The sequence below is a fragment of the Zingiber officinale genome, chromosome 1B (genome assembly GCF_018446385.1).
Source record: "Zingiber officinale cultivar Zhangliang chromosome 1B, Zo_v1.1, whole genome shotgun sequence".
Classification (NCBI taxonomy): Eukaryota; Viridiplantae; Streptophyta; class Magnoliopsida; order Zingiberales; family Zingiberaceae; genus Zingiber; species Zingiber officinale.
The window spans coordinates 77,358,373-77,382,335 of NC_055986.1; the positions used below are offsets into that span (position 1 = coordinate 77,358,373).

The following is a 23,963-nucleotide window of genomic DNA, read 5'->3' on the forward strand; positions in this document are numbered from 1 at the left end:
CTACCCAAATTATTCCACCACACCCAATGACACTCAGACTGTATTCTCTAATACCTAATAATCAACTTGGTTCAAGCTAAATAATTAATTGAGTTTAAAATTAAATAGCAACGAAAATTTTAATAGAAAGGAATATTGTAATAATTCTTGTAGTAAAGAACACACTCACCTTTGATGTTTTTAATTGGCTCATACTGGAGTCAAAGTTTCAAAGTTTTTCATTTATGTTTATTGGTGTTCCCAAGTATAAGTTATGCTAAATTAAATTAAATGGATGCTGTCTTTCCAACACAAAGATTATATATTACAAACAATAAATGTAAATTAAATAAATTGTGCACTGAGATATGATAAAGTTTGGACTAAGGATTTAAGTATTTTTTCTAAGAAAGTAAACCTTTTGCATAGTTAATTTATATCTAAGATCACATTGAACTGTTATAGTTCAACTAGTTTAGCTTTATTTTAGTTTAAAAATGATGATGACAATAACAACAACCAAGCCTTTTCCCACTAGGTGGGGTCGGCTGTATGAATCCTTTTACGCCATTAAGCTCTATCTCCTATTATATCATCATCTATATTTAAATAAATTTTATCTTGTTTTATTGTTGCTAACCAAGTCTTTTTTGGTCTTCCTCTTCCTCGTTTGATATGCATGTTTATCATAGTTTCACATCGCCTAACTGGAGCATTTATTGGTCGTCTAAGTACATGTCCGTACCATCTTAAACGTGTCTCTCGGAGTTTGTCCTCAATAGATGCAACTCCGACTTTCTCTTTAATGCTCTCATTCCTTATTTTGTCCATCTTCGTATGTCCACACATCTACCTTAACATCCTCATCTATGCAACTCTCATCTTATCCTCATGTGCTCGAGTCATAGCCCAACATTCAGCTCCATATAACATAGCAGGTCTAACAGCGGTTTTATAGAACTTACCTTTAAGTTTAAGAGGTATTTTACGATCACATAAAACACCCGACGCTCCCCTCCATTTCACTCATCCTGCTTGTATTCTATGTAAGACGTCTCTCTCAATCCCTCTATCATTTTGTAAAAATGATCCTAAATATTTAAATCTCTCGGTTCCGGGCAACTCTTCCTCTCCTATCTTAACAATTGTTTCATTACTTCTAATATTGCTAAATTTAAATTCCATATATTCTGTCTTTAATCTACTAAACTTAAAACTTTTCCCTTTTAGTGTTTTTTTCCAAGATTCTAGCTTAGCATTTACTCCTTCACGTGTCTCATCTACCAAAATAATATCATCTGCAAACAACATGCACCACGGTACTGTGTCTTGAATGTACACAGTGAGTTTGTCCATAATTAGTGTAAAAAGATAGGGACTTAGGGCTGATCCTTGATGTAACCCTATCTTTATTGGAAATGTTTCAGTTACTCCGCCTGAAGTCTTTACTCTGGTCGTTACATCCTCATACATATCCTTAATTAGTTCAATATATGTTACGCTAACACCTCTCTTTTCTAAAATTCTCCATATAATTTCTCTTGGGACTCTATCATAAGCTTTTTCATACCATGTGTAGATCTTGTTTTTGCTCCCGATATTTTTCAATTAATTGTCTAAGGAGATGTATAGCTTCTATTGTCGACCTTCCAGGCATGAACCCAAATTGATTTTCTGTCATTATGGTCTCTTTCCTTAATTTTTTTTTTCTATTATTTTTTCCCAAAGTTTCATAGTATGACTCATTAGTTTAATACCCCTATAGTTTGCACAATTTTGTATGTCTCCCTTGTTCTTATATAAGGGAACTAGAGTACTTATCCTTCATTGATCAGGCATTCTTTTTGTTTTCAATATCATGTTAAATAATTTTGTAAGCCATTCAATACCTTGTTTCCCTAAGTACTTCCATATCTCTATCGGAATATCATCTGGTCCAACGGCTTTTCCATTGTGCATCTCATTTAAAGTTTGTTTTACTTCTGAAGTTTGAATTCTACGATAAAAATTAAAATTTCTATGCTCATTTGACCTAATTAAATTACCTAAGTTAAGTTGGTCACCTAAACCTTCATTAAAAAGTTGATGAAAATACCTCTTCCATCGCTCTTTTATTTCTCCATCATTTACTAATACCCTATTACATTCATTTTTAATACATTTTATTTGGCTAAGATCTCTTGTTTTTCTTTCTCTCACTTTAGCTATTCTATAAATATCTCTTTCCCCTTCTTTTGTATCCAATTTTTGATATAACCGTTCAAAAGTTTCATTTTTTACTTCACTCACTACTTTCTTAGCTTCTTTCTTGGCTATTGTATATTTTTTTAAGTTTTTCTCGTTCTTATAAATATATAATTCCTTATAAGCTATTCGTTTTTCCTTCACTTTCTCTTGTACTTTCTCATTCCACCACCAAGATTCTTTACTTAGTGGTGCATGTCCCTTTGACTCACCGAGTACACTTTTAGCTACTATTTTCAACTTTGATACTATCTTATCCCATGTTGTATTAGAGTCATCGTATATTTCACCTAATGCTTGTACTTCTACCTTCTCCTTAAATATATTTTGTTTCCCATCCTTTAACTTTCACCACTTAATTCTAGGAATTGTATATATTTTCTTTCTATTGATACTATGTTTGAGGTGTATATCCAATACGACTACCCTATGTTGGGTAGTTAAGCTTTCTATAGGGATCACTTTGCAATCTTTACAAATCTTTCTGTCCTTCTTCCTAACCATAAGAAAGTCAATTTGCGATTTATTATTCCCACTTTTGAATGTGACTAAGTGTTCTTCTCTTTTCTTAAAAAACGTATTAGTTAATATAAGGTCATATGCTATCGCAAAATCTAATATAGTTTTTCCTTCCTCATTCCTCGTTCCAAACCCATAACTCCCATGAATTCTCTCATATTCCTCATTTTTCACTCCGACATGCCCATTTAGATTACCTCCTATTAAAATCATTTCACTTGGTGGAATATTTTGTAATATTTCATCTAAGTCCTCCCAAAACCTTGATTTGGTAGCTTCATCTAATCCTACTTGTGGTGCATATACGCTAATTATGTTCATAGTTTCTTTCGCCACTATTATTTTAAGGGCTATAATTCTATCCCCTTTTCTAACTACTCCTACAACTTCATCCTTTAACAAATTATCTACAATGATACCCACTCTATTTCTTGCTTTACTCTTTCCAGTGTACCATAACTTAAAACCCGAGTTCTCTACCATCTTTGTCTTATCGCCTATCCATTTTGTCTCTTGTACACACAAAATACTAATTTTTCTCCTAATCATCATATCTACTACCTCCATTGATTTACCAGTGAGAGTTCCTATATTCCATGTTCCAAATCTTAGATTATTAGTTTTCCTATCATATTTGTTCTTATCTAACCTATGGTGTAAGAACTTTTGCCTATTTAACACTACACCCAAGTTCTCATGGAGATGTAGCAGTCCTTGCTGAGACGTTACAGTCGGACCCTGTAACGCGAACTCTTGCATATTTATCACTACACCCGAGTTCTGGAGATGTAGCGGTCCTTGCCGAGACGTTACAGTCGGACCTTGCAACGCATTCCTTCCGGGGAACAACCTAGCATTAGCACAATAGTTTAATGGATTCATTCATTGAATATTTGCCATAGTTTGACGCTAGCTGGCAACCTAACGCAACCCTCCTCCTTTATCCGGGCTTGAGACCGGCCATGACCAGTCATCATGGGCGGAGTTAGTATAAAAATGATAACAAAAATTAAAATATTAATATTTGTATTTTGTCAAATGACAATAACAATTAGATAACAATGACAATAAAGCAAAGGACAATATACTTTTTACATAAATTTTGAAAAGGGAAAAAGAGATTTTCTTTTCAAAAAAGTTTACAAGAGATTTTGATCTCATTTCCAACTTGCAAAAATAATATTTTTGTTAATGGAGCTCTGGTACGGTTCAAAATTTTAAACTTTGCTGCAACATATTTATTTAGCATAGAATAATCTAAAATGTTGGGTTCGATGAAAGATATCATCGAGTGTGCCAATGGAGGTGATGTGAAAATGGAATACTTCATGGAGCAAGCTTAGTCGACATCAGTTTGGGCTAGCATGTTTTATGAATGGCAGAGGGTTAAAAAAAATCTCAAAGGATTGCATTGCTCAATAAAGTTTTACTTGTGAGTGCTGTTCTAGATTCCAATAATTCATATAAGCATTTTTCTCACCTTTGAGATAGTTTGCTCCAAAGAAAAATTCAACCAAGAATGTTAAGCTAGATTTTTTATTGCAAAATTATTGGGTTATCTTGCAAGAGAGCCTTGAAGCTTCAAATTCTTGGTCATGCACTTGCACGCATATGTTCATGTTTTTTTCTTGGCTTTGGCAAGAGAAACCATGTGTTCATATCAACGACATATGGCTTGCTTCTATTTGATTGACATTTTAAGCTAGTTTCATTTTAGGTAGATTACTTGAATCTAACTTCTAAAACATACAGCTTTTGGCCACCAGATAAATGAGCAGTTGCCTTATTTGTTTGCCTGTCCTTCGTGTTATGTGGATTAAAAATATTTTCAAAATATTTGCAGGTAAATCTCAACTTAAATATGAATTGAAATCATATCAGGAAATGGTTGTAATCTCAATGAAACAAATGAATTTGGACAATCAGCAACTAGTTTGGCTGAAGAACGAATTCGTTAAGAAAGAGAAACTATCCAAGACTGTTGAAGAAACATTCGGTATGTTAACCCAAAAGTTGCGGGAGACCATGGAAGAAAACAGGATTGTAAGACTTAGGACCAAGATCCAACATCAAGAGAACAAAGAAGAGGTAGTTTCTTTATTTTATTATTCCATAAGTATTACATTTTTATTGTGTTCAAAATTTTCATTTAAAGTTTTTAAGAGTTGTGCACTTGGTATCATGTTGTAAGACAGTGGAAGTGTTATTACTTTTCTGCGATCTTAGGAACCTAAGATGACCTTATTGTTTTGATGATTTTCAGATGGATTACCAAGAACACTTTTTCAAGGAACAAATGGACAAGATTCACAGTGCAACTGAAGAGAAAGAGCGATTGTTTGAGAAGTTGCAGCAGGAGGAGTGTGCAAAGGCAAAGCATTCTGATTTAAATTCTGGAACCACTGAAGAGAAGAAGCTCAGGTATTTCTTTTGTTTTGCATGTTCAAGTAAATGGAAAATCTCTGCAAGTATCAATGATTTTCTAATCAAACATATTATACTAAGTGATGAAAACTGGTTGCTTCAACAGTCAAAAATTTCTTGTAAAGTAAGAAATCTCTAGTAAAAGTTAAGAGGCTTTATTGGTTATACTATTTGTGTGTGGTTGGGGTGAGCGTAATCACTTTTGTTACCATGTTTATCTGCAATTTTGTGATGCTTGGTGCTATTCATTTCTGATGGTGATCAATGATGTTTTAATACACTTTTCTGATCACATGTTCTCTATTGTTTCAAATTAATTTTTTTTTGTATTTTTTGATGTAACTTTTTTGTTTTTTTTAATAACTTTAGAACTTTGGTTTTACTTGAGGTCTATTTAATGTTTTGGTTGCAGAAAGGAAGAGATTGCGAGGTTCATTAACAACCAAGCAAAAGGAGTTGAAGAATTTGAGGCTGAGAGAGAGAAATTGATTAAGGTCCATGAGGAGAAGAAGGTTGAACTCAGGCGACGATATCTGGAGGAGGAAGTTAAGCTGGAGAAGGAGTTTGATGATGCTCTTACCAAACTGATGGAGAAGTATTCCCCTGCTACCTTCCAGGCTTCGAGAAGCAGTTCTTAGGGGGAAAAAGGGTTGAAGCAGAATGATACTGAAGGAATTTTCATAATTTTGACATGTAGAAACCAAAAGAAATTCTTTAGCTGTTAACAACTACTGATCACATGACTTTAAAACTTGACAAACAGTTCTAAGAATAGAGGAAGAGATTTGATCTGACAATTTAACTAGTGCGTAACCATTCTCTTTCTACTTTTATATCGGTTCAATCTTGCCTTGATTGAATGTGTGATCTTTTGCACCACTTGCAATATCCTCATGGTTTCAGAGGTGAGTTTCCATGAATTTCTGAAGAATCAATCTAGTTTCTCTTTGTTCAATTTTGCATGTGAGAATTGAGGTGATTTCTTGTACTTTTTGCAGCAGCTCCATCACATGTTTCAGCTCTCTTATGTCATTACATTTTTAATTTGAATCTAATCTTAGAGTTTTTTAAATGTTTTTTTACATTTGTTATCATCTCATTCTTCTAGTAATTCGTGATGCTTGGCTAAATTATTTTTATGGAAGTTTTGGACTATATAAAGATTACTTTTGAAAGAAAAAGCGATAAAATGCCCTTTTCTGAGAGAAACTGGGCACAATGAACCTCTCTTATATATGGTCATTCTTTAATGAATTCTTAAAGATACTCTCCAGCTTTGTTGGAACGTTCTTTTACCATTGTGCACGTTCAAAATTTAATATTATTTAAAGAGTAGTTTGGTGGACGAAGATTCTATTAATGTGGGATTATGAGGAACTATCTATTATACTATACGTAATTTTATTTTATAAGAGGTTATTTTGAGTTTCAAATCCGTACTTTCTAAGTTAAATAATAATAATTTTATTATAGTGCCGAGTTTCCATTCAATATTATTTACAAAATAATATATATATGTTTAAAGGTCTTACAAATACATATTTATAGAACTTTTGCTAATGCCTAGGATATACAAGCTTTAGTATTAATAACTGCATGGCACAATCGTTAACACAATCATGTAACATGATTTAGAATCTTCCTCCCTATTCCATTGCTTATTTTAAGGGGGTTATCGATTGTTCATTGTGGTAAATTTTGTCCCGATCAATTGAATATTTGACTTACGCAGGTTATGCTCATTCATCGATCATTCAAATCCTAAATCCAACTAAACAACTTTATAGTTTCAGGGTTCAATAGTCGACTACACTTTGTTGTTGGAAATTATCAATGTTATCCAACAACCTAGGTCATGTTAGTCAACTTATTGATAAGTTGACGATTAGAACCAGTGGAGTTTCAATACGATAATGTAGATCTAATTCCTTTTATATTCTCGATGTACCTTTCTTGATATCATCGTCATTAACTTGAACTTAGTGGTCATCAACTTAATAGTGTTGATCATCGAGTTATCTCTTCAGATATCGACACGTCCCTTTGGATAAGCTTATCTTTTCGGATAAAAATTTTAAAGGAGAGGCGAAGGCTAGGCCTTATTCCTTAAGACGATATTATCTTACCTAGATGTTTACAATCTATTAGCAATCGCCTCCCAAAATACAATAACCTACGACTCTAAATATTAGCACTGTAAATTTTGAGTCCTGATGAACTTTTAAAACCTTAGAACTCATTAAAAGGGAGGAAAAGAAAGATGAGGAAGAAATCTCACAATTTTTTTTTTTGTAATCTATGTATCCCGCTTTTCGATCAGACTAATCATGGAGGTGATTGGTCAAGCTCTATGACAGTTTCTTATCATCCACCAAGATAAATATGAAAGTACGAACAACTTGTCGCTTCATAATCAACATTTCAGGAGTGTCTTCCCATGAGAGGGAATTAATTTCATAGTGTACTATAGCTAGGAATTGATATGTAGATGTCTGATTAGCTATGAAAGCACTTTACAATTTCACCACATGTTGGGACAGAAAACTCACAACTAAAGTTGCTTGTGGTGCTTATTATTTGTTATTCTAGAAAAAATGAGAAAGGGGGGCTATTTATAGGGCTGAAGGGTGAACCAATATGTGAGCTATTAATTAATTAAATTAATAAAACCAACTAATAGGTGTATGCCTAAGGGTGAGCTATTAATTGATTTAATTAATTCATCGGCTATTAGTATCTTTTAATTAATCAGTAATCAATTACTTTTTTTATTAATTGATTAATTTATTTTCTAGCAAAGTTAATTTTGATCAATTTCTCATAACTCCATAAGTAGTTCCACACGAATATTCATGCATATTCGAGTTACAACTCATGTATTTACATCCATGAACTTATATTTGTGTCGAATCATAACAAACTAACCCTTCATTATTTGAATAATCTTAGACATTAATTTTTCATTTAGTCAAGAAATTAGTTGACAATGATCTACCTGTGAAATAGTTATCCATGTATATATTCAATTTATTAGTTACAAAAATTAATTTTTTATCAATCTTCCACATGAAAATTCTGGATAAGTTTTAAATCTCAAATAAGAGCTCTAGTGGAAACTAATGCATCAAAAAAAGGTAACTTAAGACTTTGAAACTTTGCTCGTGGAATATGATTGGTGTCCAATGAATATTATGTCTTGAATTGTTTAATTATCGGTCAACATCAAGATAATCATATATACACTATAGCCCCCTAAGGTTCTACTAGTTTTATATCATGTCCAATTTTACCATGGACAATGCTTGGAAATTCATAAGTGCTTACAATTTTGAAGCGACCCCTTACTTTGCACTTATACAGATGATCTCCTATCAAGAGTATCCTACAATACCCCAGTTATACTTTCTGCGATATAATATATGAATCATTAAGAGTCTTTGCTCATCCTATACCCATTTTGCAGATAACAACTTTTCACCTCCCGAGAATGAGTTTGAATAATAATTATTCTTAGGTGCCTCAAACTTTATAGCTTAGTTGTCCCTTTTGAATCATAATATTAGGATCTCTAATTAACATGGTTGGGTTACCATTACTTAATTCTTATATTGGGTTTTCACTCATTCTCCTAGACATGCCTTTCGGTAGACCTTTTCAATATGTATGATTCTCCATATTTAATAGAAATCTTACCACTAAAGATCTACCACTTTATGGTATTAAGTCTTCAACAAATATTGCAAGACTTATCATATCACATTAGTGCCCTTCTCTTAGCTTGTTGGCTACCACAATGTATTATAACTATTGGCACATATCGATAAATTTATATACATTCAACTCTTTAGACCCCAATTTAGGTTTTTGCATCTTATCGAAAATACGCCTACATTTATTGGTTCATCCCCACATTTATTAGCTATCTAAAAAGGTTCATGACCTTTCTATGACTCATAGAGAGTTTTCATCTCTATCTTAGTGGGTTTTGCGGTTTTTCGTGAGGATAACTTGTCCCATAATTTCTAGGATAATTTCACACTTATCAATATAACATTTATCGTCTCACTAATTCACAATTTCATATTTTGCAATTGAGGTAAGATAGTCGGTTGACTAATGTTGCTCTTCTTGAAGAGACATTCCTCAAACAATATCTTGTATTCTCTTCTTGATTGTTATAGATGATTTGGTTAGTTGATTTTTCAACCACATTTCTAGTGTTTATTTATTTGTTTTTTTTAAACACTTCAAGGATCTTATCAACAACTTTTCATATCTCCTTTAATATTGATGAAGGGATATTCTTTGCGATGAAAGACAAAGGTTGTATAACACCTTTGGATTGCACAAAGTCACCGTTCTTGTTCAAAACCATGCGTCCTCATTTGACCTTTTGATTGCACTGAACCAAAGTTTATAATTGCTCGATAGAAGTTTGACCAAGATTACATTTGTTTTTGAGAATTACTTGATCTAGAGAGCATGCACCCCTTGGTCTTCCGATTTCACTAAGCCAAAGTTACAATCATCTGATCGGAATATTAACCAAGATTGTACTCAATCTAGAAAGTATCTAGAAAGTATGCATTCCTTGGTCTTCCAATTTCACCGAGTCAAAGCTATGATTGTCTAATCGGATGTTGACCAAGATTGTACTTGTTCTTGCGAATTACTCAATCTATAAAACATACATCCCTTAGTCTTTTGATTTCGCTAGATGTTAGATTGGAGTGCTAACCAAGGTGCATTTGTTCTTTGAGAAGTGCTAGACTCAAGAAGCTTGCATCCCTTGGTCTTCTAATTGTGTCAAACCAAAGCCATGACCACCTAATCAAAATTAGGCCTATAAACAAGCCAAACCGAGCCAAGTTTTGTAGTGTTCAAATTTGTTTGATAAGGTAATCGAGCTAAGCCAATCCGAGCTGAGCCTAAAATGAACCAAGCCATTAAAATGATTGTTAAAGCTTGGCTTGATTTCTTTTTTTTTATGAGCTTGAGCTTGGTTCATTTAAATGTTATCGAACTCTCAATTCAAGCTTGTTTGATTATTTAAAAGTTTTATATTTTAAGCTTATTTGATTAGTTATTGAGCTTGATAATATAAATTTATTTATTTATTTTAAAAGTTTCTTTATTTAGCAAGCTGATAAGAGTTTTATTGATAAACATGGTTCATAAACATTATTCACAAATGTTGTTCACGAATATTATTCATGAACGTTGTTCATAAATATTATTCATGGACGATAATAAGCTGAACACATATGTGTTTAAGTTTGTTCATTTAATTAAACAAGTTGTTCATTTAATTGATCTTGTGTGTATTGAACGAGCATAAACAAGCTTTTACCAATCTGAACACCAAGTTTGTTCATAAACATTCGATTCATTTATAGCCCTAATTAGAATGTTGACCAGAGGTGGATTTATTTTTCAAGAGATACTTAACTCATGAAGCTCGCATCCTTAATCTTCTGATCACGCCAAGCCAAAGATATGGTCGTTCAATCATAGTACTGACCAAGATGCCTTTATTCCCGAGACCATCCTTAGTTAATACAATAAGATAAGATCATAGCTAATCGTTGAGTTATGTTTTGTGCCAAGGAAGTATCACGATACGCAAACTAGGTTTACACCCGATCACCATTCACCATAAGATTAGAGAGAATTTTATCGCATGTTGAGCAATAAATCAAAGTGAGTTTATTACTTGTTGAGTGTGAAAGCCAAGATTGTAAGATTGCCCATTTAGCTCAATGCCAAGGACATGTCCTTTGGTTGCAATTGAATTAGTGCAAGTAAGAAATTCTTTTGGCTTCAGCATAAAAGGAGTTAAACTCGATCTCTTTGTTAATTGCAACATGTTTGATGCAATTCTTTTAACTCATTCAATTTGATCGCCATATGTCTTGTTTCATCTTGAGTCAGACTCAAGTTTGAGTTTTAGCCAAGTGGGCATGAGTTTCAATTGAATCTTTCCATTGCCGCCTTCTCAAATAATAATTGTTGAATCAAGCTTACTTTGGTCTCCTGAAAGCTGCTCCAGTCATCCAAACACCAAGGTCACTAATAACAACCATTTTTGACATATTATTTCACTCTCATATTTGATGTTTTTACTCATCTCATATGCTTAAATTGTCATTCCTATCATGTTTTGAGAGTAAGAGTTAATTTGGAGCTTCATTGTAATTCTCCTACATTTAGAGCATTATTTATTAAGATTTGAACTTTATCTTGTAGGAGATCAAAAGAGAGCTAAATTAGAGTTGAAGCTCATTACAGAAGCCAACATGGCCTAGTCATATGTGTCTCTTGACATAGCCTGATTGTGTCTCACATAAAGTGCACTTGGAAGCTCTAACTGCAAAGTTCAACATGGCCTGGTCATGCCCTTAGGCACAACCATGCTACTATCCTCAGTTTCCATCATGGCTTGGCTGTGCCGAAGGGCACGACTGGGTGAGATGGAAGAATGTACGGGAGATCATCATCTTGGCCGACATGACTTGGACTTGCCAAGGAGCACAACAATATCAAGGGGCACAACCTTGTCATGGGTCAATTCAAGACAATATTTAGGCCAAGTTCAGATCTAGGGCAAGAGAATCTCTTTAGAATCACCTCCTTCAACCTTCATCAACCCTAGCCATCATCTCCACCTCCATTCCTCCTAATTAGGAGGAAGGGTGATCATCTCCACCTCTCCTTCTCGAATTAGAGAGGAGAGTCCACTCTAGTTCTGAGGAATCTCCGACAATCCACATCCCCCACTTCACAAGCATCTCCACCTCTCCTTCTCGGATTAGAGAGGAAGAGAATCCATTCTATTTCTGATGGCATTCCCCCGAACTCAAACAGATTAGGAAAAGTTCAGATTCTCCACCACATTTTAGGATTATGAAGCGTGTTTTGTTCACCACCGCCACTTTGTCAACATTATCTCTTCTTTGAATTAGAAGAAGAGGATCCATCCGTATAGAGGAGACCTAGTCCGGATTAAGAGAGACATTTCCCCCTTCATCGCTAGAATCTACATCCACCATAGGAAGAGATCTCCACTTTACCTTAGTTCTTAGCTTAGTTTCATTTGTGCATGCCATGTGTTTATTATTATTCCGCTTACATTACTTTGATTTATATTAAAGCATTTTAATTCCTTTAACTCTTATTTTGTCTTGTTTAAAGCGGTAAGTTCTTGTTATTTATTTGGATGCAAATAGGTTAGGTTAGATTAAAAAAGTTTTACGTTACACTTCCATTAATTCAATTGCAATTGTAACTTGTATTATATTAACATGTCTTTCATTTAGTAGTCTTAGCAATCCAAAAGCCAAACTCTCAATTACAACATCAAAAACTCAAGCAATAACATAATCCTAAAAACTATCATTCTATTATTATATTCATTGGGAGATGATCCGAGTCATCCCTATGTTACATTAGCATAGAGAGGATTTAATAGTTAAATTGAGTTTGACACACCGGTACATACGGGTGCTCTTATTAAATTTTGATGTCATTGCCAAGGGATGTAGTAGTGTTTGATAGACTTAGGATTATTTTTAAATTTTTTCTATTTTGTTTTTCGACAAAAATTTTTAGTATCTTCAAATGCCTTGAAACTTTGCAAGTTGAAGAATTTAGGTATGGGGATCAATACTCACAGCTTTGCTATGAATAACGATTTATTTTGGCCAAATTTCATCATTTAGACCATCTTTTTAATTTTATTTGCATTTACTTTTACTGTGGCGGTGGTCATAAAAATTCCAAAAATTGTTAGGTGCCTTAATTCTATTGTATGCATTTGTTTTTTTTTGGTGTGTTCCTTGTATTTCTCATCTTATCTTCTAGAGTATTTTAGTGTATAATTAGGTTTTTCTACAACAATTTGACTTGTAAGCAATATAAAGAACAACAACAACAAGACTCTCAGAGAACTTTGGACATCATATGTGACTTGTCAATCCTTCTACATCTAGTATCTTGAGTTAGATGCAGACTAAAAATTATTGAGAATCATGCATTGTTACCAAAATTCATGGTCTTGATAGTGAGGATCCTAGTAGGTATCTGTAAGAATTTTGTATGGTGTGTTCTATCATGAAACAGCATGGCATATTAGAAGAGGACATTAGTTTGAGGGATTTTCCATTTTCATTAGCAGATGCAACGAATGACTAGTTATACTCTCTTCCTCCTGGGACAATCATTAGCTGGTTCAAGATGAGAAAAATATTTTTTATGGGATTCTTTTCGGACTTGAGGACTGCAACTATTAGAAATAACAATTGTGGGATTCAACAAATTTCAAGAAAGACGTTATACGAGTATTGGGTTCAAGAAGTTGTGCTCCAGTTACCCCCACCACCAAATTAGTGATCAGCTTCTCATCTCGTATTTCTATGAGGGACTCCTTCCCATTGATAGAAATATGGTGGATGCAGCTAGTGGAGGAGCTTTAGTGAACTAAACACCAAATGAAGTAGAGATTTCATATATGACAGTTAATTCACAAAAGTTTGGGACAAGACAATTATCAAGGAGTCCATGAAGCTCAATACAACCAGGGCAAGAGAATTGAGAGGAATCATAGGAAATGTATAGATTGAGTTCAAGGTTAGATAGATAGTTATTCTTAGTAACCCTCTACACAATTAATTTAGACATTGAGGACTTGTGGGATCTACTTTAGTTTGTTTCACCCGACCGACATTTGTCCAATATTGCAACCAGATGAAGGGTCCTCTTTTGCAAATCAAGTAGCAGCAGTGAACGTGTTTCCAACCAAACCCTAGTACCATTAGTCACAACAGTATGCGTATAAGCAACATTATGACCCCATGACCACTACCTACAATCCGAGGTGGAGAGACTATCCAAATCTAAGGTATGGAAATGTACCACACCAACCTTATCAACCACCATCATCTTTTTAGAGACTGTTCAAATTCTACTAGAACCCAATTATCAATAGATTGTAGCAGTACCAATAGTCCAAGACAATTCCTACCACACTCAGTCAGATACCTAGATGCAAGAACTTATGAAATTTAAGCAACATCTTATCTTACAACAACAAGCTAGCCTACAACATTATCAACTAAGGAATGATGCGACTATTCAAAACTTAGAGTGGTAGATAGATCAACTTGCATCATTTGTCATCCAACAACAAGCATAAAATTTCAATCATCTTTCCTAGAAAAATCTACCTAATGGTATCAACATGCTTGAAGAGATGGATTATAGAGTTTGTGATAATCTCATCTATGATTCTGCTATTCTACAAGACTCCTTAATTCATTGTGATATGATGTTGATAATGTTAATGATGCATGCAAAGTTATTGGTGAAGTAGTAGATGTAGATATTGATGATGAATATGAAGCATGCCATGATGAAATTATTGATTCTGTAGACATTGATGATGATGTTGACATGTTGCCAACCGAACAAGGCTATGATCCAATTGTAAATGATCGTGTGAAGATTTGTGTAGATGGGGCTATGCCACAAAATCACTTTCTTTAGATGTGCAACAACCTGAATTAGAGGAGGACAAGTAGTTGTCAATTATTATTACCCAGAATTTTCAACCCGCCCAAGAGAAAGCATTTGCAGACATACTTGTGTAAAAAATTTTATTGAACAAGGCCCTAACCTTAACCGCAATCAGTTCAATTATGAATTGAATACTCCAACTGAACCACCTGCAATCGTCTAGAAGAACTTGCAAAGAGAATGTGGTGGTGGAAGCAATCCTTACTTCTATCGCAACCATTCCACTTTCGGACAAGCTTCTTCAATTGAATCACCTACGACTGCTAGAGAGAACTTTCTCTCAAACCATCCCGCTCCCAGCCTAACTTCTTCAATGGAATAGGCTTTAACCACTAGGAACTTTGAGGAGTTCGTTCCTTTACTTTATTTCTCTTGTTTTCCTTTATCTATATACTTGTTTGTTGCTTTGCTTTGAATACTTTTCTTTGAATAACTTTCTTTCTTCCTTTATACCTTGTATAATTTTGTTTTACAATTCCCTGTACATTTTGTTGTAGTACTTTGAGATCATAAAAGTTTTTTAAGTCTGAGCATCGCATTTTAGATCAATTGACATGATTGTATACTTTGCTTTTATATTGTCGTTGTAGGATCGAGATGTGTTAGGAGGGGGTGAATAACACTTGTGACTTTTTCACTTTTTCATTTAAAATAAACAGAGTAAAACATAGCAGAAAGTAAAGAACACAAAACAAGGACACTAAGAATTTTACTTGGTTCGGAGCCCATGATGACTCCTACTCCAAGGCCCGCATGTGAGAGTACTTTCGATGGGCAATCACTCATAAATCGGAAGATTATACGTACAAGTATTGTAATAAAATAAAGTTTATAGATGACTTGGAAAGTTGGATCTTTTGCACAGTCATCGTCAGAGTAGAGTTACGACGTTGTAGATTCGTCTTTTGAGTAGTGCGCATGTGAGAAGATTGTTCTGAATGAATGCATTACGTCATCGCAAGTGCACAGTTACGTCGTCAGTAATACAAAAGATATCAAATCCACAGGGACTGTTGATTAAGTACTAGTTAACTTTGCACGGCGAGCTATCTAGACAATTGAAAGTTAATTGGAAAAGAGAGAGTGAAGAAAAGAGAGAATGTAAAGAGTAGAGAATGAGGGGGAGTTGAATTTGGGGATGGATAGATACTAGGATTTCGATTTCGTTGTGATGCTAGTTAATGTCCCTATACATTGTTCATCTCCCTAACTCCATGCTTACACTCGTGTAGGAGTTCTAACTAGAGTCCGGTACAATCCCGTGAAGATTGCATCGAAGAGTTTACTCAAGTTCTACCGCCATTATGTAGAAGAGGTAATTTAGGAAGTCCGATTATAGGGATCATCCTTCTCACACAAGGGCCCACGGTCCTACGTTCCTAGATTACATAGATTACTTCCTAATGGTAAATTAATGTAATTAAGTAGAAGAGGTAATTTAGGAAGTCCGATTATAGGAATCATCCTTCTATCACAAGGGCCCACGGTCCTATGTTCCTAGATTACACAAATTACTTCCTAACATTAATTTGGGAGAAACCTCTAAACTCTAATTAGTTTTCCTAGTAGAGATTTGATCCCCATTTCAAGGAACTGCCATAGAAAGTAAGGGATACCTTCTGTCACAAGGTCCCATGATCTTACATTCCAAGGCTCTTTCTCTACATGGTGATCTAACTCTACATCTACATGGATTTACCTCAACACATTTCGTCAAACGCAAACAAGGCACAACACACATAGATGATGATATAAACACTTCATTGCATAGGAAAATATCCAAATACATAGTTCATACATTCATAATCACATCACAGCTACTTCCTACATCCTAGATCTAGAGATCTACTCCATAGCAAAGGAAATACAACTAAAGACAAAGAAAGAAGCAAACTGCAACCCAATACAAAGAAGTAGAGAGAGGAAAGTGCTTATCCTTGAAGTGTGGCGTCCTTGGAGGCGTTCCCTTGCTCCGAAGGTGGAAGGATCAACGAAGATAAAGGAGATCTAGAGCCTCCCCAAGGGTAGAACCCTTCCCCATGCAATGGGGAAGAGCCCCAAGCCAAAGATGAGCCAAAGATTCCTAAAAGTGGGAGAAAACCCCCTTTTATAGCGTAGGCCATGGTCACGACACGGCCCGTGACATGGCAGTGTGGCCCACACGACCATGTCTTCTTTCTTCTCTAGGTCACATGACTGTGTCATGCTCCCTCTCTACATTGCTTGCTCTGCCAGAATGACACGGTCGTGTGGCTCACACGACCTAGCTCTGCTTCTTCTATGGAAATGTGGCATGGCCATGTGGCTCACACAGCCATGTTCTGCTTCATTTATGGAAATGTGACACGGCCATGTGGCTCACACGACCATGTTCTGCTTCTTCTTTGGAAATATGACACGGCCATGTGGCTCACATGGCCATGTTCTAGTTGTGCTGGTGGGCTGACAGGGCAGTGTGGCTCACACGGCTTGGATGACACGGTTGTGTGGCTCACATGGCCTAGCCTTGTAGGCCATTTTATCACCTCTTAACTTGGTATTCTTGAGTTGAGGTCTTCATTAAAGTTGTAGATCTTGAAGTTAGCTACAATATGATTTAAAGAACAACTCAAAAATCCAATCGAGAATAAAGTTATACCCATTTTACTATTGGTATACATTGCAGGATTTGACACGACCGTGTGCTAAGGTCGTGTCTCATAGAAACGCATTTTAGGCCTTCAAGACGTTCTTTTCTCTGGTTGAAGTCTTCATAAGAGTTGTAGATCTTGAAGTTATCTACATCTTGATATAAATAACAGCCCATAACTTAACTAAGCACAAAGTTATGGCTATTTTAGTTTCAGTCTGCAGTACTAAAACTTTCATATAGCCTTCACACGACCGTGTGGATTCCACACGGCCTTGACACGGCCATGTCAATTCCACACGGCCTTGACACGCCCCCCACACGGCTTTGACATGACCGTGTCAATTCCACACGGCCAGAACATGGAAAAACTTAGTTTTCCCATGCCCGTGTGAGTTCCACATGGCCTAGACACTCTGGAAGCTCTAGACTTCATTTAAGCTTCATTTTTGTTTCAAATCGCATCCTATCAATCAAAATAAGCAAAGAGCAAATCTCCAAACAGAATATAATGGAAGTATGGTATTATAATGAAATAGGGTGCAATAAGCATAGATTATGCTCATGAAATATAAGTAGATGTGCGTCAAAGTATGTATAAAAGTGTATATAATCTACGCACATCACACCCCCAGACATAAACCTTTGCTTGTTCTCAAGCAAAAACTGCATCTAAACTCATGTGGTTAAATAGTACATCATAGTCTCTAGTAAGTAAATCTAATCCTATCAAATAATTTCATTGATGAGTAAGATACAAAAATAGTTTAAGTATGACCTAAATAGTAGTTCTCCGTGTTTAGTGTGATAGTGGCCTATATTTATCAAGAATCAATCCCTAAGCCTAGTCAAGTCATTATAAAATTATATTCCTTATGTTTCTGGTGATAGACACTTACCTGCCACACGCTTGATTCATCCTCCATAATCTACCCATGATCTTAAATGCGTGCTCGATATCAAGAGAAAATAGCAGTTATTTCCCTAGTAACCTAACTCGGTTTCAAAGGGGTAACTTGCTAGTTTCAACTCATGACAAATATTTTTTATATCCCTTATTCATTCATTTTTTTTTCATCATCATTTTTTTTCTAAGTGATTGCAAGATGCAATACTTGAACACAAATGTAAATAAATGCAAATGTTGGGATATTTTGATTTTTCCAAATGAGTTGACATGATTCGAGCCTCATTTAGGAACCAAAATGCAGTTTGAGAAGTCACCATAGAAACACTAGTGCTAATCAAGTTCTATGAATCATGACTATTTTCAGAATTTTCTACCATCAAAACTAGGCAAAGTGTATATAGATCCAAAAATAAGGTCAATACTTAAACTCTTATAGTAAAAACATTACTCACTTCATGCTATCAAAGATAGAAAAAGATATATTACTAAACATACTAGCACCATAAGTAACCCATAAACCATATAAAATCTAGAATAAACGTGCTACTATTTTGTAATAAGGAACAAATAATCATGATGTGATAAATGATGCAACTAGCAAAAATTTTATTATGCAAAAAGAAATAAGTAAAAATTAAACTAAATCAAATGCATCAAATGCACCCCCCCTCCCCCCCCGGACTTAAATTTTTCATTGTCTCAATGGAAACTAAAAACAATGTGGAGGAGATTTAAAGTAAGAGAAGTTACCAAATGATGTGTGCCAAATACCCATGTCATGAACTTCTCCATCATGTAGTTGTCCTCCTAATCTTTGAGTCCTATAAAAGAAGATAGACAACAAAAATTAAGTAGAGGATACAAGTTTATTATATAAAGAAAGAATTGAAACAAGAAAGAACTAAAGACTTAAATGAAAACAAGGAAGATGAACTTGGGTTGCCTCTCAAGAAGCGCTTGTTTAAGGTCATTAGCTCGACCACCTCATTAGATTCATCTAAATCTCGCTCTTAGAGGGGCAAGATATTTTAGAACCCTCTTACCAAGGGCTCTTATTATGGAGAAAGCTTTCAACATAGGAGAAATAAAGTGAAGTATCGCTCTCCCCATCTTCGTCTTCTTGAAAATCTTTTTAGGTGGTCGAAGATGGTTTAGATTGAGCTTCCAATTCTTGGCCAAAGAGAAATCTGCACATGCAAAAGAAAAATATACCTCCCATAAGCATGTAAAATAAGTAAGAACTAGAACCATATCAAAATAAGTTGAATAAGTAATAAAAATCGAATCACATCCAACAAAGTCAATGATGGATACCTCTAAAAAGTTGTCCGAAAGATTACAAGAAATACTAACCTTACTTTGCTGAGAGATACCTGAAAGTTCCAAACATGTGGACGTGACTTCTTTAGAAATAAGTACTAGTTATGGCTCAGTGCAATTAAAAGTGGTGATTCTTGAGACTCTGTTAATTTTGCATAAGTCCCTACACATTGGTCCACAACATGTTCAATCCTTACAACTCTCATAATCTCAGAAGGTTGTGTGGACAAAGGAGGTGATTCTTGAGATGCTGCTTCCACAACACAGCTCCCTACACATCCTTCCATATCATCAAAAAATTTCGTGTACATGTTTTCTAATCCTAGATCTACACTAGATCTACAAGAAAGGGGTTTATACCTTTGAAGCGAAACCCTTCGCAAATCCCTCTCGTCCAAGGTTCTTTGGATCTCTAGTGTGTTCAAGTGGATACACCTCTAGAAGTATCCACACGAAAAAGAGATGGAGAGGACAACTAAGAGTGTGCTAGCACCCTTAGAGGTCACAACAAGGATGAGAGGGAGAGAAGAGAAGAAGAGAGGAGGAAGAAGAAGATTGCTTGAATGCACACTAATGTCATGCCTTAATGTGGCTGGCCACACATGGAGGTTTTTAAACCTCCATGTAATACCAAGAGTCATGACTCTTGGTCTCCCTTATGAGGTGGCACACCTTGATTATGTGGAGCATCATCATTGGCCGGCCCATGCCAAGTGGCATTTGGTCAAGTCAAACTTGACCAATGAAGTGGCATTTGGTCAAGTCAAACTTGACCCTTCATCTTCCTTCTCAAGTCAAGTCAAACTTGACCTCTTATCTCCCATGGTTGATCAAATCTAACCATTTGATTCAAACCAATTTAATTTAATAAATCTATATTCATTGAATTAAATCAACTCAATGAATCCAAGTCTAAATTAGACTCATTTGACACATGAATCAAATTGAGTCCAACTCAATTAGTTTATTTTGGATTACTCTTAATCCAATTTGGTTCATCATATGAATCTAATCCTCTTGGTTCATCATATGAACCTATTCTCCATCTAATTGCCCTTTGTGTGTGACCTTATAGGTTCTTGTAACGTTGACAATGCTCCTAAACCCATTTAGAAGCATATGTAATGAGCAGTATCTAGCAACACATCATTACTACCCAAGTTACAAGAATGTTGAAATCCAACATCACCTTGTGACTACTAATTGTGACCCTTCACAATATATGATAATGTCCTTCTATCCTTGACATCTAGATTGATCAATTTGAGATATAGACGGTGTCATCCTCTGATCAATCTAAATCTTGAACTCCAAGTAGACTCACTATAATCAAATGAGCTCAATATCTCATATTGACTCATTTGGGCATGACCATGCACTTAGTGGTCTCACTCTATCAAGAATAACGATGTCACTCCCATTATATAGGAGGGATAGATCCCATCTACATCACTCACATCACTCCGCATAATTTGTTACATACCCAGTAATCGCCTTTATAGTCCATCCAGTTACGGGTGACGTTTGACTAAGCCAAAGTATGCAACTCCTTATGTAGGGAACCATGGTGACTTCAGGTCCAAGGACTAATAGTCATACTAATAGCCACATAAGAAAGTATATGACACTCATATAATGATCCATGATACTTTCTTATGGCGGGTCATTCAGTATACATTCTCCAATGCATACCCATGTGTCAACTTGATATCTCTATATCCATGACTTGTGAGATCAAGTCATCGAGTTGACCTACATGCTAGTCTCGTCGCATTAACATTGTCCCTGAATGTTAATACTTGACTAGGAATGATTAAGAGTAGTGTTCTCTATATCATCACACTATCGATTCAACCAATCGATTGATATAGATAAGAACCTTCTACTCAAGGACGCTATTATACTTAGTTATTTGACACCAATACAAGTAAGTATAATAACCAAAACAAATGCCTTTATATACATAGGAATATGATACAATGAGTCCATACAACAATCATCATATGATTGGCTCTAGGTCTCTAACTAACAAAATATACCTCTCATAAGCATGTAAAATAAGTAAGAACTAGAACCATATCAAAATAAGTTGAATAAGTAATAAAAATCGAATCACATCCAACAAAGTCAATGATGGATACCTCTAAAAAGTTGTCCAAAAGATTACAAAAAATACTAACCTTACTTTACTGAGAGATACCTGAAAGTTCCAAATATATGGACGTGACTTCTTTAGAAATAAGTACTAGTTCTGGCTCAGTGCAATTAAAAGTGGTGATTCTTGAGACTCTGTTAATTCTACATAAGTCCCTACACATTGGTCCACAACATGTTCAATCCTTGCAACTCTCATAATCTCAGAAGGTTGTGTGGACAAAGAAGGTGATTCTTGAGATGTCGCTTCTGTTGGTGCGGGTAGCATTAACGGTCTAACCCAGGTTTTGATGAATGACAAATAGGTTAAGTTAGTTGTGTTGTTGTCTGACACTTTGATCGAGTGTGCAGGAGAAGTCCAGACAGGTCGACGGGCTGACCAGATGTCTGGCACGAAGTCCAGCTAGGTCGACGGGCTGACCGGATAGCTGGCGAGAAGTCCAAGCGGGTCGACGGGCTGACCGGACGCTTGGCGAGAAGTCCAGCTAGGTCGACGGGCTGACCGGATAGCTGGCGAGAAGTCCAAGCGGGTCGACGGGCTGACCGGACGCTTGGCAAGAAGTCCAGACGGGTCGACGGGCTGACCAGACGCTTGGTAAGAAGTCCAGACGGGTCGACGGGCTGACCGGACGTCTGACAGGTAAGTAAGGTAAGTCACTGGAGGGGAGTGACCGCAAGGACGCGTTCCCGGGAAGGGAACATTAGGCGTCGATCCGGCTTAGATCCATTTCGGATATCTAAGTCGAGATCGTGACTAGATCCCGGTCTCGTAAAGACGGAATCTAAGTCATACTCTTGATGCTAATTTTTATTACCTAGCGTATCTGTAAAAATGTGCTAACCAACTGTGCTGCAGGGTTTATTTGCCTCGGACTAACACTGTTTTGCAGGTAGGGAACAGTGAGGGTCCGGGCGCCCGGAATGGCTCCGGGCGCCCGGAAGGGATCCAGGCGCCCGGAGGCAAGTTTTATCCCCAGGACGACGTTGACACTTGGAGCATGCTGGTTGGGAGTGTTACGTCACATTCCAGGCGCCCGGAGCAGCATATAAAAGAAGCCCCAGGCAGGAGCTTCAACATATCAGTCTTCTGAGAACTCTGAGTCCAATCACTCTGCTGCTCTGCGCTCCAACGACATTCACAAAGCTCCGACGACTCACTCCGGCTCTCTTTTTAATTCATTGTTTGTCGGTTAGCTTTGTTTTCTTTCTTTTCATTAGCAATATTTGTACGTAAATTGTAATTATCCGAATTGCTAGTGAATTGCCCAACGAAAGTACTCACGAAGTACGGGCTTCGAGTAGGAGTCGTCACAGGCTTCGAACGAAGTAAAAATCAACGATGTTCATCTCTTTACTTCTTTACTTTTCCCTGCGTTTTAACTCGAGATTTTTCGAATCGATATTCACCCCCTCTATCGAATTCAACGGTCTTACAAGTGGTATCGAGCAGGTCTGCTCCGATTTGGTGCAACCACCAATCAGACGAGGGTGAAATCATTTTTAACAATTCCAAACTGATATTATTATCTTTTTGGAAGATTTTTTTTTTCCCGTTGCATTTAAAATCTAAATTGGTACAACACCAACTTAGAGTTTCTATTTCTCCCGCACTGCTAATCCAAGACGAAGTCTTGGAATTTTTTTCCAGTTAATTTAGTGTGTGCAGGATAAGATGTCTCAACAAGAAGGCTTCAGCACAGTACGTCCTCCCCTATTCAACGGGGATGACTTTTCGTACTGGAAGAGGAGAATGGAGGTCTACATGAAGACAGACTACGACCAATGGATGAGCGTCACAAGGGCTTACAAAATTCCAGTAGACAACTCCGGGAACATAGTAGATCCTGAAGACTGGACAAATGATATAAAGAAAAAGGCATCAATTGAAAACAAAGCCATCAATACTCTACATTGCGGACTAACACGAGAAGAACTGAACCGGGTCGGACCGCATCAAAACGCGAAGGAGCTTTGGGATAAACTGATCGAGCTGCACGAAGGAACAAGCGATGCGAAGGTAACAAAAAGAGATTTGCTGTTAAATAAAATTTTTAATATAAAAATGCAGGAAGGAGAAACGGCAAGTCAGCTCCACGCGAGGGTCAAAGATATCCTCAACGGTCTCCACGCGATAGGCCACCAAATGGAGAACCGAGACTTAATCAGGTACGCGTTAAATGCTTTTCCGCGAAACAATTTGTGGGCATCAATCGT

General features: G+C 36.1%; 1 protein-coding gene across 2 annotated transcripts in view; it reads left to right on the top strand.

The window, feature by feature from the left end:
• LOC121968022 (protein SUPPRESSOR OF GENE SILENCING 3 homolog) overlaps positions 1–5,963 on the top strand; it is a 53,017-nt gene extending 47,054 nt beyond the window's left edge. For both annotated transcript variants that reach the window (XM_042518553.1, XM_042518547.1), the window contains exons 4-6: positions 4,586–4,830; positions 5,006–5,163; positions 5,579–5,963. In XM_042518553.1, coding sequence (XP_042374487.1) covers positions 4,586–4,830; positions 5,006–5,163; positions 5,579–5,804 — 629 coding nt within the window. In that variant the 3' untranslated portion in view covers positions 5,805–5,963. The remainder of the gene's footprint in view (positions 1–4,585; positions 4,831–5,005; positions 5,164–5,578) is intronic.
• Positions 5,964–23,963: the final 18,000 nt, after the last annotated feature.